The sequence below is a fragment of the Kryptolebias marmoratus genome, linkage group LG18, assembly GCF_001649575.2.
Source record: "Kryptolebias marmoratus isolate JLee-2015 linkage group LG18, ASM164957v2, whole genome shotgun sequence".
Classification (NCBI taxonomy): Eukaryota; Metazoa; Chordata; class Actinopteri; order Cyprinodontiformes; family Rivulidae; genus Kryptolebias; species Kryptolebias marmoratus.
In genome coordinates, this window is record NC_051447.1 from 12,977,370 (window position 1) to 12,998,868 (window position 21,499).

The 21,499-nt window shown below is 39.6% G+C and overlaps 1 protein-coding gene across 5 annotated transcripts in view; it reads left to right on the forward strand.

Moving 5' to 3' along the window:
* The window catches only part of wnt5b (wingless-type MMTV integration site family, member 5b), an 80,226-nt gene that overhangs the window by 50,744 nt on the left and 7,983 nt on the right, over nucleotides 1–21,499 (forward strand). For 4 of the 5 annotated variants that reach the window (XM_025005672.2, XM_025005674.2, XM_025005670.2 and 1 more), the window contains 3 exons: nucleotides 11,649–11,810; nucleotides 18,075–18,162; nucleotides 18,335–18,494. In XM_025005672.2, coding sequence (XP_024861440.1) covers nucleotides 11,689–11,810; nucleotides 18,075–18,162; nucleotides 18,335–18,494 — 370 coding nt within the window. In that variant the 5' untranslated portion in view covers nucleotides 11,649–11,688. Of the gene's footprint in view, nucleotides 1–11,191; nucleotides 11,811–18,074; nucleotides 18,163–18,334; nucleotides 18,495–21,499 lie in introns of those variants that run through there. The other variant, XM_017414894.3, reaches the window with a different exon arrangement.

Sequence of the window (21,499 nt, forward strand, 5' to 3'; positions counted from 1 at the left end):
GACAGAGCAAACACCTTGAGTTGGAAACAGAGTGGGAGATTTACGCCAGCCCCCTGCAGAATGTGGCTGCATTGTGGTCAGGGCTGTTCTGCAGGACGGTCAAAAACTGCATCCTGTTCTGTTAACGAACACCGTGAACTTCAAAATTAAAATTCAAACCTTGTGGCTTCAGATCAACCACACAGATTCAGGATTTTTGTCCGCGTCTTCAGTTTCCTGTTGGTGCAACAGAACAATCTTAGAAAAGACATTGTTCATGGAAGGATGAGGACATGCAAAAAATTATTTGGTAATGATGCAGACGCACACAGACACAAACAAACACATCACTCTGCCTTCACCTTCAGCGGCGGGCGATAACTTAGGAGGTGGATTACATCGTCTCAGGTTGGTGTCTAACATCATCCATCCATCCATCCATGCATCCATCCATCCATCCATCCGTGTGAGTGCTAGCTGGAGCCCAGTGTGTTTTCTAAGAGGAGTTTAACACACCAGAGACAAAAACACAGAAAGAAACACAGAGGCTGCTTGTGCAGCTCAGCTACTGATGTCGAAGCACAGAAAACCCTCCTCTCTGTTTTAATGTCCTTCTTTCTAAAGTATTTATCATCGCCTGCCGCCGAAACTGAGAGCTAATAATGTTTTTCTCTGATTCTTTTTGTGCATGTGTGTTTGTATGTATGTAGCGTCAGCAAAATAAGTCATGAACCACTGGCCAGAGTTTATTGAAACTCTAAGAAATTAATCATTGGATTTGCATCAGCAACTGATTTTTTTTTTTAAATTAATCCAATTCAAGATGGTCGCCACAGCTAATCAACCTTTATCAAACAGAAAATTGCTGTAACTCAATGAATTTTACAAATATTGTAAGATACTTTAAAACTCTGAAAGGTGGCAGCCCCTTAATTTCTACTCGTGCTTGTGTTTGTTTTCGGTACCTGTGTGTAACTTTGTGCGCCTGTGTTTTGATAATTCAGAGGAGGGCTCTAACAGGATAATTGCTCGCCTCGACAACAACGCGCCTCATCTGCACCCGCAGCGATCGCTGGTTGCCAGGGTTACGTGGGCACGTGTCAACATGTTCCAACGGAGGTCGACACCTTCCTGAATGGATATTACCATCACTCTGTATATTCTCTTTCCCGCTAATGCAAACAGACAAACGGTGAAGTCTGCAGCGTGTGAAGGAGGGAGCAGGAAGATACGATGACCCGAGTGCCCTGAGTTTGCACCCACACCAGCCTGCTCGCTGTACACTGTACTCCATGAATCTTTAATGTTCCCTCAGGTGTTTCCTTGCTCCACTAGGGCTTCACCTATGCCTTATTGAAACTTGGTCTGTGTGTGTGGATGAGTTTGCAGCTGTGCATTATGAATCTGCCCTCGAAAGTTCTCAGCCGCTCTTATCGTTAACTCTTTCACGGCGTTTTATGTGATCCGGCTCTGCTGTAGAATGAAAAGCAGCTCCGTTTGTTTTGTGGGTTCGCATCACAAAAGACAACAAAGGTTGTAAACTTTGATGGTATTTTTAGGGGGTGTTCTCGGCAACAACTAAGAAGCAAAAACAAAGTTGTGAAACATTTTTTGCAAATTTAATCACACTACATTACATTTGAATCCAAAATAGTTTTTCCTGAACCAACACAAGCCTGAAATAATATTAAATTAAAGACCTAGCATTCCTTGAATGAATGCTTATTGTCCGTCACCTTTTATGCCAGAGTTTTACTCTAAGATCATCTTATGTTGGGATTTGTTGCCGTTTTAGGCAAAAAAAAACTTTATGTGCAATCTTATGCAATGTTGCAAGATGCTATGCTCAGAGTATGTGTTGTGGATAACTGTCAACAGTTCATACACCAAACTTTAGCTCAGTATCTGTCAAATTCACTGAGGTATATCCATTTCTGTGCAGCTAAGGTCGCTTGAGTATGGCGACCATCTTGGATTGGGTTGAGTCCAAAAGAGTCCGTCAATTGTTTCTACTTTCTGAGAGTTTCATTTAAATCTGTTCAGTGGGTCATGAGATATTTTTCTAACATGACAAAGAAACACATGAACACAGACACGGGCTGAAACATTATCACCTCTGGTGATATGTACAAGTGAGAAGTCAGTATTGATAAATAACAACTGTGGTGCTGGCGAATGAAATTTGAGGAATTAGATGATACAAAGCACATAAAAGGGTGGGGGAGTTGGACGGAGAGGAGAAATAGGAGGTCACTACCAGGATGTCTCTTGTTTTCATCCTTTTCCATCCATCTGAGTGTCTTTGTTTCTTTTTGTTCACTTTCTTTTCCTTCTCTTCGACAGCTCGTCTGTGCTCCCGTCTCGCCACGGTGCCTCAAAGGCTGCATGTGTGCCTACATATATATATGTGTGTGTGTGTGTGTGTGTGTTGATGCAGCCATCCTGTCATTTTTGCACCACACAGGCTGACTCGGTGTGTGTCTGTGTGTGTGTGTGTCCTCAACAATACTTGCCGTTTTTTGCCAGCTCTGCAGTCTGACATAGGAGATTTTTCAGCCGTGAACACTCTCTCTCCCTCAGTACTCAGCATTTTGGCATTTTCTCAATGCACTCTGTCATCTGTTGGCATGAAAAGGCTGCATATTATTGTGTGTGTGTGTGTGCGCGCGTGTGTGTTTACGTGTGTGTTTGCAAGGCTGGCTGGAATTTACTCCATCTCTCTGTCTGTGTGCGGGGAGCCATGAAGGTGGTAAACAGCTAATTTTCAGTCTTAGAAACTACACTCAGCAGGTCTTTGATGTGGGCGTGTACAGGTTTTAAGTGGCGCGTTGGGTGAGATCCTTCAAACGGACTTGAATGTGAGCGTGAGGGAACGACTGAGTCCTCCTCCAAGACTAATCATAATCTGCGGATTTAAGATGCGTCTGCTTAGTACAGCTTCACTGTTTTATCTGAGCCTCAGCCATGTTAGAAACCCTTCTGGCTAAAACGAGAGAAACAAAAGTTTGACAGAAGCAAGGTTAGATTATACTGTTTTGTGTTCTCACAAGTTTGGCAAATACAACAAAGCAGGTGGCTGACTATGAAAATAAATAAGCTTTTTTTGAGATGTATTATAAAGTCCTAGCATTCTTTAAAGGAATGCATATGGCCAGAGTTTTAGATTGAGATCATCTTATGAAGAGAAATGAATGAACCTTGAAAATAACACATGCAATTTGATGCAAAAGCAAAAGATGTCACTCTTAAAATATGTGCTGTGACTGACTCTCAGCAACAACCACACCAAGTTTTAGCACAATGTCTGTAAAACTGACTGAATAATATCCGTTTCTGTGTTTTCTAAGATCAGTCATCTCTGGTGGCCATCTTGGATCAGCTTGGGTCCAAATGTTAATGAGCTGTATTTGTGCATCCAATGGTTACTTTCTGTAGGTTTCTATAAAATTTGTCTGGTGGTTCATAAGATATTTTGTTAACATACAGACACAGGCATAATCGTCCACCTTTGCCTTTCGGCGGTGGGCGATAAATAAGTTTAAAAATGAAACACAGAGCAGGTAACACAACTGTGCAGCCCTGACAGGTTCCTCTGAGACGCTGAAATTTACTTTTCTGGACTGATTCATGAGCATTTTGTTTTAGGGACTTGATGCACTTTGATTTGTTTGCATCTTAATTTAACTAGTTGGTGTCTGTGGGGATTTTTATGTCATTGTTGCCATAAAGTTTGTGATTCCAAGTAAAAGTTGATCAGAATATTACCTATAAAGTGTATTTGTAGTAAATATGTTGGTGTAAAGTATATAAATGTTCAAATAATTGATCACCTCTCAAATTTAAGTTCTTTCAGTCATACTTTTAGTCCTTAAGCGCCTCTGCTTGTCATGATTTTAGCTTTTTGTCATATTGCTTCCTGTTGGTTTATTTTTCTGTTTCCGTCTTTGTAAAACGTTGTCTCTGTTCTTATTAATTTCTCCTCTGTCTACCGTCTCACCACACTTTTTTTCGTGCGACACATGGTGACACATCGTAGCAGGAAATGCACAGGTGTATTAATGATGAATGGATTCCTCTTAGGGGAGGCCCAGCTGTTGTTCATGCCGGCTCGCTGCTGTTGTTTAGCGGTGTGCAAAAGGGAATTGAGCCGTTGTTAAAGTCATTAATACTCCCCGTGCTGATAATGCTGCCTGTTGTTAAAAAAGTCTTTTTGTTCTGTGTCTTGTTTACTCGTGTGTTTTCTCAGCCTGTTACTTGCAAGTATTCCCTAGATGTGCATGTCCTTTATCTTTTATCCTGTGTTTTTGTATTTTTCTTGCATTTTGGATTAATTCTCTTTTGTTGGACTTTAATTTTGTTTATTTTTTGTGTGGTGTTTGTCAAATAGTCTCTCCATCCATTTTTGGTTTTGTCTTCCCTGCTTTTCTTTGTTGCCATATTCTGTGTTTTATTAAATTTTAATCTTGTTTTTTTTGGTGCTGTTCTGTCTTCTGAGCTTTTCCTCACAAAACAAGGAAAATGGCATATTCATGTTTGTAGATGAACTGTGTCCATGCAGTGGTGTCCAGAACAGAATCAAACCTGTTTTTAATACAGTGGCCCCTGAGGGCCTGAAGATTTAACCCGCCTGAAGGCCTCGTAACTGAAGAGAAACTCTTGTAACTTCAGGTCTATTTGACCCAAAGGCCATGGGAGAGTTTATATTGACTTTAACTCGTCTTTTGCACAGAGATTTCTCCAGATTCTCAACATTTTTTGATGGTATTATGAGCTGTAGATGATTGGATATTCAAAATCTCACCACAGTTTTAAAAATTAGCTGTTATTTTGACACAGTTTTTGCAGATTGGTGAACCTCTGCCCATCTTTACTTTACTGAGAGGTTCGGCCTCTCTAAAATGCTCTTTTTATAGCCAGTCCTCTTACTGAATTGCAAAATACTTACAGCCTTTTGTCGAGCCATAGCTATCAAGACTTTCTGAAGGATTTTCAAAGTGTTTCTTTGGATGTTGACTGCTTAGTTTGTTAGTTAGTTACATCTGTAAAAAAATAACAAAGATAACAGTTTGACACAAAAGAAAATTCAAGCACCAATAAAATGATTATTCAAACAGCTGTCAGCTGAAAACCGGACATGAAGTAGTAGGTAATCAGCTGAAGGATGATGTGACTGTCACTTTAGGAACTTTAAAAAATTGGACAAATATTCTGACTTCCTGAAAGCAAAATATAAGGAAGTGAGGGATGGCTCAAAACCTTTGTACACACAAAACAAATAAGGGAAAAAAGCTCAATAACGGCGTGATCGGAAAAAGCAGTGGGATGCAGAGAGGCAGATGAGACAAAGCAGGGAGAGAAGTGTGAGAACAAGTGAAACAGAGACACAGAAAGAAGTACAGAGGGGATATATTTAGAGGGAAAGAGGGAGAGAGTTTTAGCCTCCCAGCTAGAGGCATGACTCATCTTCTGCCAGCTGACACGAGGATGGATGGAGACAAGGAGGAGGGAGATGGACAGAGTCTGGGAGCGAGAGAGAGAGAGAGAGAGAGGAGGAAGGAGAGGGGGGGGGAGCAGGCGTGACCGAGTCGGGAGAGCGAAGGAGAGGGAGGACAGCTAGGAGAGACGAGATGGAAAGGAGTGAAGACAAATTAAAACAGGAGGGGTTTCCACAGCTGTACAGAAAAACAAAGAGGCAGATTTAAAGCCCAAGGCTTCTCCAGAGCTGCCTGAGTCCAACTGCGTGTCCCTCAGGGCGTGTGACAGAGACGGGACGAAATAAGCAGTAAATCTTCCCTCTGGCAGCTGCATTTGGCAGGTTGTTGCAGCATGTGTGTTTATGATTAATGGATATGAATATAAAAAGAGTGACAGGAAGAAAGAAGCAGACTGGTTTTATGATTGTAAATAGGTGGCTTCAGGATCTCAAAGGGTTTGGAGGTAATTTTTAATTTCGTTCCCTTTCTAAAATGAGTTTTGGGTACGTGTCTCCCCCCTTGTAGGACTAAGAAGCTCTGAGGTGTCTTTTACATGGACTCGTCTCACTGGTTCATTCAGGTTTCAGTGTGGGGCCTCGGCAGCGTTGGCTCGTTGATTTCCTAAAAGATTGAGATTAAAAGCTCATGAAAGCCAGGTCAGAGTCTGGACTCATGGTTTCCTAGCAGAGGATTTCATTAATGTTGTTTTTTTTATCTGCATTTTCTTGTTTTTTATTTAAAAACCAGTCGCTGTGTCTAAAGTCTCATAAAGTTGACATGAAAATATGTTGAATGGGAAAAAAAGAGTAACGTAAACAAAAATATATACTAAAAATTTAATGTTTTGTGTTTGTATTCAAGGATAGCTATCAGTGACATTATATTTGTAATTATATTCATATTAATATCTGGTTAATGATAATATATTACATGCATAGAAATGAGGATGTGCTGCAGCTTATCCTGTAATCTGTTGGTTTAAACTCTTGTTGCTATAAAACAGTAATGAACCAAACCTCAGATCTCTACAGACATCTGTATGACCAGCTCAGTATGACCTTTGACCCCTGTTTATCACATTAATGGCAGCTGAAATGAAGCTAAATACATCTATAGATAGACTGTTGTTGGTTAGTTTTCTCTTATTTTAAAAAAGCTCAACTTTTTTTTTAGAAACTTTATGTAGTTTTGTAATTACCTTTTGGTTGAAACTGAACATTTTGTATTGCATTGCTGCAACTTTTCCTTTAGTAAATATTACTTTTCACTCTTCTCCTTAAATAATCAAGTTAGTGAAGCTGTAGTAACCTGTTTAAACAGGCAATAAGTCGAACTGTCTCATTTCAAGAAAGGCTTAGTCTTCTTCAGACCAAGTAAAGATTATTATTTAACATTTCAACAAAACTAACCCGTTTAGTAACCTTAAAGCTGATTATAATGTTACTTCAGGTGTTTAATTTGCCACATGCACCCTGTTTTTTTCTACCCTAAACTCCATTCCTTTTAACTAATGGCCAATCAGTTTTGCTTGTTTCCAGATTGAGTGTTTTTTTTTGCGTTTTTGGCTCCAGCGGCTTCCAGGGAGTCAGCTCAGCTGGTTTCTGCAGCTGGTTTCCCTGCAGGAGGGAGCTGGCTGCGTCTCGTCTTCACTTCTGGCACTGGAGGCAGTAAAAGTGAGGCTGCTGTTAATCCAGAGAGGAGCTGCAGACTTTCTCAGGCATTGCTCCCTGTTGCATGGCTATTGCTCATATCCTCCAGGGACGCGCTCCCACCCCTCTCTGCTCCTCTGGATCATTTACATGGACCCTCCCTCTCTCTTTTTCCCCTCCCACTTTTTTTTTTTAAATCTTACTTTGTCCAAGTTGTGCCTCTGTGCCCTCACCCCCCCCTGCCTTTTTTTTTTTTTGTACCCTCTTTCTTTTGGTTGCACTCAGTCTGATGGCTGAACTGCGCCTCCTTGTGTTTGAACAGGAACATCACAAGTTTAACTACAGAGAACACATTGTGCAGTTTCTTATTTCTTTAACTAATTTTCTTGTAGTTGTTTCAGAAACGGAGTTTTAGAAGGATATGTTTTTGCCTGTGTGTGTGTGTTCTCTCTCTTTTAAACTACTTGATGATTTTTAATGAAACGTGCAGTAAGGCAATCATTAGATGAGCATCAACAACTCAAGCCAATTCAAGATGGGCACCACAGCTAATCAGCCTTAGACAACACAAAAACAGCTAACTACTTTAAAACACATTTAGCTAAGATTTGATGATTTTAGTCTAAACCTCTGACACGAAAGGCCGTGGTGGTATGCATTCCTTCAAGGAATGATAGGCCTTCAGTTTAATTTTGCTTTTGCTGCAGAAATGTCAATTTAAAGCAACCAAATGCTTTCTTTTGACTACATTAAAATTCAAAACTGAGTCAGTAAGGCTTCAATTATCTCAGGAAATGCTTAAAATATTTAGCTTGCCTTTCATTATGAGGGCTGGATACATGATGGGAGACTTTTTTGTTATTAAATGTAAACTTTATTATAATTTCTGTATTTTACTGTAATTTCTAATAATTCTCATGCTGTTCAGCAGTGTAGCAGCAGATGGCGCTGTAATGTCAGTGAATTTCCCTTCAGATCTGCGTGATTATTGTGTCTTTATGAAGCCACTGTTTGTTCATATTTTATATAAAGGCCTTTTGATGACTGATATTACTGATTTTAATCAGTATTTTACATTTTAAAATACCTTGTTCTCTACAGCTGTACAGGATCAATAGTTACAGTCCATAAAAATTACAAAAAGATTGGGTCAAACATTACGTGTTTGATCAAATCCAGTTAATGCACAATGTAAACCTTTGGCTTTTCCTGCTGATTTCAACATTGTATAGACAAATAATTATTGTAAAACTTTTTTTTTCCAATTCAATATAAAAAATACTTCATTTACATGGTCTTACCAAAAAACAGACTGCTGACATCAAAATACAAAAAGTCCACAAAATAATCCAAGCACACTAGAAGCTAATTCAACCGTTGCTGAACTGTTGCTGCAGTTTTTTGTTTTTTTAAAGGGGGTGTCAGGGTTTTCATTTATTTAACCTGCTAAGAAAAAATCACACCGGAGAGGCTTGTTGTCTTTTTGTGAAGGCCTTCGCAAAGAGGAGAGATTCCACAACAGCTCCTAATGGCGTGCTGTCCAGGAAGTTCTGCCCCTCCACTTGGGCTTTCTCTTTATTTAAAGGAAGAAGAAATCAGAAGAAAAAAGGGGTTGATCTTAGCAGGCCAAGGCCAGTTCTGATCATAGCAAAAACACATAACACATCACTGTTTGGGAGAGCCAGATGGTGTGGCGCCCGCCGGCCCGCCGTCTGACCTTGGTCTCTCACGTAGGCAGTGTTCCACATGAGCACAAAGGCTAATAATGTAAAAACCCTAACAGGGGGGAAATATTTAAACAAATAATTTCAAGTACCTAACAGGACTTAATTAAATGTAGTAAATAATGAGAACATATATAAGAAGCGTATCTCAAAAACTTTGAGACAGAGGCAACAAAAAGCTGTAAAAGTGAGTGATACAAATAAGAAACAGCTGGAGGAGATTTTCACAGCTAATTAGGTTAATTGGCAACATGTCAGGAAGAAGACTGGGTATAAAAAGAACATTTTAGAGAAGCTGAAGTAAAGATAGGCAGAGGTTCACCAGTCTGAAAAAAACTGTCTAAAAATTGTGGAACAAGTTCAGAATAATGTTCCTCGGTGCAAAGCTCTATCGAGCAAAGAAGAAGCCATATTTGAAGACCACCCAGAAACACTGCTGTCTTCTGTGGACCAAAGCTCATTTAAAAATAGACTGAGGCAAAGTGGAAAACTGTTCTGTGATCAGATGATTTAAAATCTCAAATTCTTTTAGAAAGTAATGAACACCACGTCCTCCGTACTAAGGAAGAGAGAGACAAACTGGCCTGTTATCAGCACACGGTTCAAAAGCCTGCCTCTCTGATGGTATGGGGGTGTATTAGTGCCTCGTCTGGAAAGGCACCATCAATGCAGAAAAGTACATACAGGTTTTAGAAAAACAAATGTTCTTACCTGGAAGGCCTTGGAAATGTCAGCAGAACGATGTTAAACCTGATCTGCATCCGTTACAACAACATGGCTTCATAGAAGAGTCCAGGAGCTGAACTGACCTGCCTGCAGTCCAGACTTCTCACCACTTTAAAAACATTTGGTTCAGTATGAAAGCAGGAACGTTGAACAGCTAGAATCATACAGACAAGAATGGGACGACATTCCCTCCAAAACCTGCATCACTGCTCTCCTCAGCTCCTAGATCTTTACAGACTGGTGTTAAAAGAAGAGAGGATGCTTCACAGTGATAAACATGAACCTGTTACAACCTTTTTAAGATGTGTTGCTGCAATAAATTTCTAAATTACCATATTTTTTTCCTTAAATTTGTACAAATTCTTTAACATTTTATGTTTACTGTGCTCCACTGTGAATAAAATATGGATTTATGAGATTCGCAAATCATTGCATTTTCTTTCTATTTACATTTTGCACAACGTTCCAACTCTTTCAGATGTGGGGTTGTGTTTAACTCTTGAACAAAATGTGCTATTTGTTTGGCTTGAAGTTGTAAAGTAAAAGAGGATATAAGAAAGTTTCCTATGTGGACTTCCTTTGTCATATAAAGCCAAAATGGTCCAAAGGAACTCATTACTTTTGGGGCTTTATGAATATTTCGATCGGCTTCTCCGGACTTTAGGGGCCCCTTGTTGCCGACCTTTGGATGTGGACGCAGTCTTTAGAGAGGCACTGAGTCAGATCAAAGAGGTTCACCGCCCACCGACCCGAGCGCAGTTTGTCTTATAGACCCACTCATGAATTGAGGAGAGCTCGCTTCAACACGCCTTTTCTTTTCCACGGGACCCTCAGGACTCCTGACCGTCTGCATGGGTATAACCGTGCCTAAATGTGTGTGTGTTGCCTTTTAATTTTCCACTCCAAAGAGGGAAGGATTAGACGATTTTTGAGGCGCTCACCTTTTATTCAAACAAATCATTCACTTCAGCAAATAAAAGGAATTTGACCCACGTGAACTTTTATTTAAGGCAGAATGATGTTTTTCAGAACATCCCACCCCATCACGAGATAGATAGATAGATAGATAGATAGATAGATAGATAGATAGATAGATAGATAGATAGATAGATAGATAGATAGAGAAGGCGGACGATAATGTCTGCCTTTGTGTGTAAGTTTGTGTATTTGTTTGTTAGCAAAATATCCCTTGAACAACTGGACAGAATGTGCTGAAACCTTCAGGAACTAATCTCGATGTACATCTGTAACCGATTAACTTTTGGTGTCAGTCCAATTCAAGATGGACGCCCCAGCTAATCAACACTAACCAACAGAAAAGTGGTTATAACTCGAACAGTTTTACAGATTCTGAGCTGAAGTTTGGTGTGGTAGTAGCTGACACATCCGGTTTCAAAGCGGCTAGACTATAGGATGAGCTTAGTCCGAAACTCTGGCATGAAAGGCGGCGGGCGATATGCAGTCATCCAAGGCATGCTAGGCCTTCAGTATCTGATGTTTGCAGTCTCTGTCGCAGGTGCTTTCAGCTTGGCTCTGTGGTGTTGATTTGATCTGTTTGGGTGCCAAAAAAAAGGGAGGAGGGGGGCGGTTCTGATCTGAAGTAGGGGTGTGAAGAAGAGGAGGAGTGTAAAGTTAAGACGCGGAATGGGGAAGATAATGATCAGAGTTTAGCCACGGGGGCACAGAAGGGGAAAGGACCGGTTGCTCTGCTGCTTGATTGGAGATTTATCTTATTTTTTTAATCGTTATTTTAGAACCCAAGTGGATTTTATCTTTCACGGCTTGTTTTATTCATTCAGACCAGAGAAGAGTGGCTCTTTGCGTAAAACCGCGCTCCACTTACCAGTTTTTTGGTGGAATTTAGACAAGTAAAGTGGGCTTCTTGATCTTTTTGTAACTTCAGATGGACTCTGGCTCCTGAGAATAACTTTTGCTCGTTTATAACTTTTAATAAGAACCTTAAGCCGTAAAGGAAAGAGAGTGGATTTTTTTTTAAATATTATGATTACCAGAAGAAAGTTGGCGCACTTGAGCTGGATTTTGCGTTCAGAAAACGCTCCAAGAGGCGCTGATTTCCTGCCCATGTCTCCACACAGGAGCGTGTCCCCTCGCGCTGGCTGTTTGGCGGTGACAGTCATGGACAACGGGCCTGTCCTCCGGAGACGGACCGGTGCCGGGACCGTCCGACATGTGCTGCTGGCGGCCGTCTTCTTCGTCTGCAGCTCCCAGCTCCTGGCGGTGGAGGCAAACTCATGGTGGTGAGTGTCAAACGTATCACTGACCTTTAAATTATGACTCACATTTGGTGGTTTCCAAGAGATCAGCTGAGGAAAAGCATGTTTTATGTTTATTTTTGTTACCTTTTCGCGCATTTTGCATGTTTTTTCCTGTTGTGATCAGAAGATGGACGTGCCCAATGCTGCTGTTGCATGTGTATTTGGCGGGTGATGGCTCTGCGTCACAGTGCTTCAGTTGTGTAGTGGGGCTCTGGTGGCGAATGGAACAAATGTGAAGATCTTGTCACAATATTTACTCTGGCTTGGCTCCAAATGGCGTCGCATGGCGGGATGCTGCTGAGGCTCCAGGGCCCCGATCATCCACACTTGTTCCTGACTTAGAAACTAAAACCGCGCAGCATAGGAGAGGATATGAGGCGATCTGTGGAGTGATGATGCAAAATCAGAACAGGATATTAATCTAATGCGTTTTAGTCTGTGTGTGGGCCAGTGTGTGTGTTTGTTACCAAAACACATCATGAACCACAGGACGAATTTTAATGAAACTTGCAGAAAGTAATCACTGAAAGCACATCTGCCACTCATTCCATTTTGGAGTCAGCCCAATTTAAGATGGCTGCCACAGCTAAATGACCCACAAAAATAGCTGCAGCTCACAGTTTTACAGATATTGAGCTAATATTTGGTGCAGTAGTCGCTGAGGCTGATTCCCAAATCATACTTTGAGCACTAACAGATCTTTACTTAAAATCATCCAGAGTCAACTCTGTCTTTTGACAAATATCCCATAAACCATTAAGCAGCTTTTTATGAAATTCTCAGGAAATATTCATGGGAAGTACGTTTACAACTGATTAATCTTTTGGAGTAGATGCACTTTAAGATGTCCGCCACAGCTAATCAGCATTAGCCAGCACAAAAATGGCTATAACTTAATTTTATAGACAAAGAGCTAAAATATGGTGTGTTAGGATCTTAAACACATAATCTGAGTGCTATCAGGTCATGTAAGATCTTTATTTAAAACTTTGGCTTTATCTGTTGGAGTTAACTCTGTCTGTCTGTTAGCAACGTAATGCATGAACTACAGGACGGATTTCAAGAAACTTTCCAGAAAGTAAACATTGGATGTACTTCTAATTAACTTTTGGACTCAACCCTTTTTAGGATGGCCGCCACAAATAATCAAACTTAACAAACACAAAAGTGGCTGTAAGTCCGTCAGTGTAACAAATATTGAGCTAAGTTTTGGGTGTGGTTGCAGCTAAAAGTCATCCCAACACACACTCTGAAATCTAACATTTCTGTCATGCAAGAGTTTTGTTTAAAACTTTGATTTTCTTCAAGAAATGCTACTTTGATTGACGTTTGATTTGTTTTTTCTTCCTGAGAATGACGTCACACCCAGGTTAAATGTCTTTTCATCACATGTTGGTGAAATCAGTGAGATTTGATGGATGTTGTTCTTAGCAGTGTGGTAACTTGTTAAATAATTGAGGTTGTACAGTCCTGATGGTGACTGATTTAATGAGATACAAGCATTTTTTTTATGCACGAGGCAGCCATGTCGGGTTTTAAAGTTTGGCTTCAGGGGAAATACAAGAGTTTATCACCATAACATATGATAGGAAACATATTAAATCCTAAATGCTCAAATATGTTTTCTATCATATATGTTTTGGTGCTAATCTCCTGTATTCCAAGTCAGAAACATCAACCGGAAAAATCTCTAAAGTTGGAGTTTTGACCTGGAAGTTGGAGGTTCCCTCTGAAGATAAACCTTAAAATCCAACATGGCTGCCTCGTCTATGAAAAAATGCTTGTCTCATTTAATCAGTCACCATCAGAACTGTACAACCTCTGACATTTGCGGTTTGTCAAAAGGCAGAAAAGCCCCACCCCACCCCTCACTCAGGTGGAGGCTTATGAGTATCCTCACACCTGCCGCCCCTCCCTGATACAGACCTCCTGTTTTTAAATTATTTATATTGAGGTTAAGAATCGCTCAGTCTGACCCCTCCCCTGAGGTCAAGTTGTCAGGGCTGACTCCCAGACAAAACAGCCCCCCAGGATCACAGGGGTACTCAACCCCACCACATTAAGGTGGTGATTCTGCGGTGTTGGATGTACACAATTCATCAATGAAATGAACACAAGGAAAATAAAAATGTATAAAAACTTTGTTTTAAAATAATGTTTGTAGCTCAAAGATTGATGCAAAAGAGTTTTTTGATTTGTTCAGAGAGATGCTGTATGTAAAGTTTTGACTGAAGGTGTTGGTTAACCTCTGAGCCGCTGTTTGTTTGCATCAGTTATTTTAAACAAAAAGTACATAAAAACATTAATTAAAATAAATATATATAGAGAGATAAATATACATAAAATGATATTTTTAATCACTATGTAATATATCTGAAAATGGGGGCTGCTGTAGCTCAGAGGTCAGTGCTGCGATCTTCTAATCCTGAGCCGCAGGTTTGAGCTCAGGTTGCAGCAGGAAGGACGTCCAGCGGAAAACATTTCCCAAATCTTTAGTTCCAGTTTGTTCGCTGCGCTAACCCCCGAAGAAGGGAGCAGCCGAAAGAACAATCAGTCAGATAATAGATATTAAAATAAATATATGTATGAAAATAAATCTATATATAAAATATAAATAAAACTGGTAAAAAAGTATATATAAAATATAAATAAAACTGGTAAAAAAGTATATATATAATATAAATAAAAATGGTAAAAAAAAACTATATATAAAACTCTAAATAAAATGTTTTAATAAACAAATATATATAAAAATAAATATATATATAAAATATAAATAAAAATGGTAAAAATGTATATATAAAACTATAAATAAAATGTTTTTAAAAGCAAATATTTATATATAAACAAATATATATAAAAATTAAAAAATAAAATAATTTTTAATAAACAAAGATATATAAAATACATAATAAACTATAAAAAGTATAAATAAAATATATAAAAATGTAAATAAAAAATACATAAAACGTATAAAAATAACTAAATTTTAAATAAATGGGGTTTTACAAATAACAAAATAAAGACACCAATGAATCCTCTCAGCTGACTTGTTGAGGTTTTAGGACAGGATTCTGATTTTTGTATTTCCTGAAAGCCGTCGGTGTCATAAATTTCTTGAAGCGCCTCCAGACTGACGGCCTGTTGGATCTTTCAGGCTCCGTACTTTGGACCTTTTGGACAAAGTCCAGATGGGGCTCAGACGGTGTTGTTTCAATGATCAGGGGTTCTGGTTCTGGTTCAGGTGGTACCAGAACATCTGTCTGGGTGGACTCAGTCTGGGTGGACGGTGGTTCTGGTTCAGGTGGTACCAGAACATCTGTCTGGGTGGACTCAGTCTGGGTGGACGGTGGTTCTGGTTCAGGTGGTACCAGAACATCTGTCTGGGTGGACTCAGTCTGGGTGGATGGTGGTTCTGTCTGTACTGAAACAGAAGCTGAACAAACGAGGGAGGCCTGTTTGGACTGAAGCTGAAGTTGTTCTAACTCCTGCTTCAGACTGTTTGCCGTCTCTGTCTGGTGTTCCAGCTGGTTCTGGAGGTCCAGATGAGATCTCGTCTTGGACTGAAGATCCTTCTCACAGCTCTTCAGCTGTTCCAAACACATTTGGAGATTCTTTTCAGCTGAAAGTCGTTTCTTGTTTTCTATAGAAAGAAAGTAATTCTTTCTCTCGACTTTATCGCGCAGAATGTCCACTTCATGTCTCAGATAGTTTAACTCCTCAAAGAGGACGTGTGGCGGGGGTAACCGTGGTCGTGGGTTATAACCATTCCTGGGATGTTGATAATGGTTCCTTGGTTGAGGGGGCTGGTAGTCATTGTTCTGGTAAGAATGGTTCCTATAGTTCCAACCATTTTGGGTCTGATAATAAGGTCTGTCCTTCTGGGTGTAGTTGTAACGGTGCTGTACGCCAGAGTTCTGGCGCCGTGCGTTGTCCTGTCTGGTGGTGGGTTTGCTAGGAGACGCAGCGTCCTGAGGGCGTCCGTTATCTGTCGGACCCTGACCTGCTGTTTCAGTTTCAGTCACAAAGGGGGTATAGTCATCTGGGGTTTCCTGTCCATCTTGTAACAACACGGGGGAAGCTTCTGGCTCATCCATGGACCTCTGACCATCTTCTTCCATTCTTACGGTCGGCCAGTCGATGTTATTGCTGCCATCTTGGTAAGAATAGATTGTAATGCCGTCCGGCATATTTTCAAAATCAAATTCATCTTCGACCAGATCGCTCCACAGAAGTTTCTCTGCTGATGACTCCATCTGACACTGGTTTGTTGTCATTCTGTCCTCTGTATTTCTTCAGTAGTTTGATAAATTACGAACTCACGTGACAAAGATGTGTCTCGAACGAACGCTGGGGGGGTTGTGATGTAATTAAGGGTGAATTCCTGCATACCAACCTTTGATGATGTCATCGACCTTTGATGTGTAAGGCAGGAAGGTAGTGATGTCACACCTCTGATGTCCTTTGATGTGAGATTTTTGGTAGTAATAAATAAATAAATCAACAAACTTGTGAAAACAACAAGTAATGTTACTAAGATGTGCTGTTTTATGATTTACAATCTTTTTTTATATTTTTTAAAATAATGCCATGTCTAAATTGATTATTTCTCTGTTTCTCTGTATTAGAAATAAAGAATTTCACGGAATAATTTTTGAAGCTTCTAGATTTTAAAGGTGATTTTTAAGGACTTTGTTGCTAGGCAACATACAAACAGCTTATTTAAAGCAACGATGCTCAGGTGTTTGAAGGGGCGAAGGAGAGAGGCTGAATATTGTTAAAATGTGCAGTAAAACTTACTGATAGATTACATCAGGGGCAAACTGTATCAATCAATCAACATAAAAGCAGTTCTGAATTGCATTTTATCAGAGAGATACCGTAGGTCTGCTGATAGATCTTGGAATATGTGTTGTGAATGTCTGCCAGCTACTACCACAACCACAGTTTTTCTGTAGGCTAAAGTCAATTTGCTGTGGCAGCCATCTTGAACTGCGTTGAGGTCAAAAGTTAATCATCTGTAGATGTCAACGCATTGATTAGTACAATTAATACAGACAGTTGACATCATCACTCTGCCTTTGGCAGTGGTCAATAATTATTAAAACAGATGCCAAATTTAACAAAATAGTATCTCATGAACCACTGGACAGGTTTTTATGAAACTCTCAAAGTAATCACTGGATGAGCATTTGTAACTTATTAATGATTGGAGTCAATTCAATTCAAGATGGCTGTCACAGCCAACTGACAATAGAAAACACACATTGGTTAAGACAGTTTTAGAAATATTGACCTGAAATTTGGTGTGGTAGTAGCTGAGACTGATCCCTGACACATTCTGAGCATCAACAGATCGCACAAGATCTGTTTAAAAATTTTGCCAGTAATTATTTGAAGTCAAGTTTGGCTTTTTTAAAAATCTCACAACCTATTAAATATAATTTTTTATGAAATATTCAGGAAAAAATCATTGGATGTACATCTACAACTGATTACCTTTTGGAGCTAGTCTAATTCAAGATGGCTGCCACAGCCAACTGTTATTAAAAGATGACAAAAATGGCTATATTTCTGTAGGTTTTGGTCAAATTTGGTGTGGTAGTAGCTGAGAGTCATTGATAATCCAAGTGCTACTCTCTTTCTACAAGATATTTGCTTCAAACCTTAGTGTTAACTGTTGAAGTCAGCCATGTTTGTTAGCAAAATATCTCATGAACCACTGGACAGATTTAAATGCAACCTTCAGGAAATGATTGTTGGAGTTACATCTACAAGATTTGGAGCAAATCTAATTCAAGCTGCCCACCACAGTTAATCGACATCAGTCAACACAAAAATGTCTGAGAGTCATTCAGTTTTACTGATATTGGTGTAAAGCTCGGTGTGGTAGTAGCTGAGTATTATTCTCCTGATATTGCATGAGATTGTGCTAACTCTAGCATGAAAGGCGGTGGGCGATGTGTATTGTTTCAAGGAATGCTTGGCCTTTAATTATTAAAGAGAGTTAAGGGTGCTGGAAAGGAAACATAAAAAGCTCTGCTGCAGAGGTTTCTCCACAGGAGTCTATTTATCTGAGTTTTATTGGCCACTTGTATCAATAAAACTTGGGCCTGAGCTTTGTCCTCTGCTGGGCTGACCTCGTAGATCACAGACACCAGGTCTGGGCTTGGCTCATTGTCTCTAGGTGAGCAGCAGCTCTTTTATCACTTTAAATTGTGGCTTAATGTGTCCTCTGTCTTCCAGGTCTTTGGGTCTGACCCCAATCCAGCGGCCTGAAATGTACATTATAGGAGCTCAGCCTCTCTGCAGTCAGCTGCCTGGTCTTTCACAGGTAAGTTTGTTGGCAGAGTGATGTTTGATCTGTTTCCGCTCTGCTCCTCCGGATGTTTGAACTGGTCAAACAAAGTGGGGAATCTCCCTGCAGGGACCACCAACGTATCAAACCGTTAGCCGGCTAATCTGTGCTAATCTTTTCCTCTCCTCTGCTGCTGTGTGGCCTGCAGAGTCAGAGGAAGCTGTGCCAGCTGTACCAGGATCACATGACCTACATCGGAGACGGAGCCAAGACGGGCATCAAGGAGTGCCAGTACCAGTTCAGGCAGAGGAGGTGGAACTGCAGCACGGTGGACAACACGTCTGTGTTCGGACGGGTCATGCACATCGGTGAGCTTTAAAGAACATCGTTGTCAGAAAGTTTGGAGTTACAGTCTTGTTTTTATTGTTGCTATTTTTCAGATTTTGAGTTCAAAATTCAAAATCTTTCAAATAAAGCAATATGTCATGAATATTAATGACAACGACTGGTTGCTTTAAAACAAAATATAAGAAATGACACTGATAGGGACTTTAAATGGATCCAGCATCCAGCATGATTTTAGTTATGCAGCTTTTTCAACAAAACCCATTTCACACCCTTTCCTTATTAAATTTTTTAGTACTTATGTTTATCAGTGCAATAACAGATGCTGGAAAAGTCTGTGTCGGTGTGTTTGTTTGTCTGTTGTTAGCAAAATACTTCATCAACCACTGGGCGAATTGTAATTTAAATCCTCGAAAGCACTTATTAGATAAACATCTACTAACTTTTGGAGCCAACTCAACTCAAGATTCCCACCACAGTCAACTAACCTTAAAAAACAAACAGAAAGATGTTTACAATTCAGTCAATTTACCATTCATTGTAGTATAATTTGGTACAGTAGTAGCTGAGAGTTGTTCACACAACATTCCCAAGTGCTACTTTTTGAAGATATTTTTGCTTAAATCTTTACTATTAACAGTTGGAGTCAGCTGTCTGTTAGCAAATTATATCATGAGCCACTGGACAGATTTTAATGAAACTCATAAAGTAATTATTGGATATAGCATATATCTACAACTAATTAACTTTAATCCAATTTAAGATGGCCGCCACGGTTAAGTCTATAACTAAGTCGGTTTTATAGATACCCAGCTAAAAATATGTACATGTTTTTACTATTTGCCCATAAACCTATAAAGACATGACTTTATTTGTAAAAAGTAAAGAGAGGACAATATTTTTGTCTATTTTTTTTACGTTTACGTTTCCCGCTCTGCGCATGTGCAGTAAACTGATAAATTAGCTACTTAGCTAGCTAGCTAGCACAGGCCGGAGTGAAAAGCGTTAAGACGCTAATAGCACAGCTGTATTAAACCGTGTCATGTAATTCTATTATTTGGATAAATTTCTACACAAAGTTCCGATCCTGGGTCTGTTTTTAGCACGTCTAATTCCCAGCAGGCGACGTGGGAAACGTCTCATCAACACGTAGGTGTCAAATCCGTTGCGGGGGGCAGTCGGGCGACATGTTTGCTGCTGAAGTTTTTTTTTTTTTTTCTGTCCCCGTCTCCCTCCCCCCTGTCCACCGCCTCTGTGTTGACAGTCGGGCCGGTCCCCGGGGTTTATATGGAGGTGTTAGCCGCTCCATTGTCCCGCGGCCCTGCTTTTGAAATGCGCTGATGAGCTTGACACGGATTCGGCAGATCCGGACCTGCTATTTGAAGTCGAGTCTCCGAAGTCTCGTAAACCTGACGGGGGGAGAAGTCGGCGGACTGAACCGCTCCCGGGTCTGAGTTTGAGCCTGCAGACCTGCCTGTCTGCCTGCCTGTCTGTCCGGTCGGTGTGGATTCAGTCCATCGTAAAACCACGCATCGTTATAAAGCAGCACTGCAGATAATTCATATGAAAAGAGCACTTTAAGGACATCTGTAGTAGATTAGAATAGGATTTATTACCGTGTTGTTGAGGTGGCAACAACGATTTTGAGCAAGGTAAGAAATCAAAACAAATCTAATAATTAAAAGCCTATGATTCCTTGAATTAATGCATATCACCCGCCGATTTTAACCTCTTGAGATGTCACAACAGAGCATGTGATGTGAATGACTCTTAGCTACTACAGTTCCTAATTTTACCACAATGTGTGTAAAATTCACTAAATTATAGCAAGTGTTTTGTTTTCTAAGTTCAGCTGGCTCTGGCTCCATGAGTTAAACAGTTGTAGAGTTGCATCCAATTATCATTTCCTGAAAGTTTCATTAAAATCTGTCCAGTGTTTATTTAGGTATGTTGCTATCACAGAGTCCAAGGCGAAGGTTTTGTCAGCGCTCAGAATACACATTGGTGATTAGTCTCAGCTACTACCACACCAAATCTGAGGTCAATATCTGTTTGGCATCTTTGTCATTTTTTTTATGTCCATTAGCTGTGGTAGCCATCTTGAGTCAAGTTGAGATATACGCTCCCTATTAATTTCAACATTTGTTCAGTGGTTCATGTCATATTTTGCTAACAGACATGGGCTAAAATATTATTTTCCACCTTCTCACCTATCATCAGCAGGTGATACAACTTATCCCAGTAAGTTGTTTACTATTTGTTCTTTTCATTCATTCATTATGTGTCAAAATAAAGGAAATCAGAGTTTAAACAAACGTTTAGAATTTAACAGTTTTGGAGCGATTATAAAAGAGGTTTTATTGTATTTAAAATACTTACTATATCAGTAAATCTCTCTTGATGCAATGGGAAACAAACAAGAAAACATGATGCTGTTCGTTATTTTAGTTACAAATAACAAAACCTGTCAGGTTGTTCCCTATGCTCTTTCTCAGTTGGCATTTTCTTCACTGAAAATGTTGTTGCAATCATGAATAGTGAAATGTGTTTGTTAGAAAAACTATGTTTTGTTGTTGTTTATGTCAACCTAAATGCATTTGATCAGATTGTATAAATAAATCAACATTGTGAGCCGGTGGCAGCCCTAATAAATAAGTCCTGAAATGTAATAAAGTAGTATGTACTGTAATCAAGGAGCTTCAGGAGTATAATTAGTTTAGGGGATTTTCTACATTTAATATTTGTACTTAGAATATGTTTAGTACTTTTGTTGATTATTATTATGCTCATATAATTTTACTTAAACATTTAAATCCATGGCATTTCACTTGGAACAAATTATATTTGTCAGTTCAGATGTTTACTCTGGTATTAGGCTGGCTCCTTTAATTTCACTTCTTTATTTGATCTGTTAAAGGGTCATTGCATCAAATTATAAAAATAAATGTAAGTTCTCTTTGACCTGCTATGTGTATGATCTGGTTTAATTATTTTAGGTGTTAGGATGTCCATATTTGGGATTTCTTCC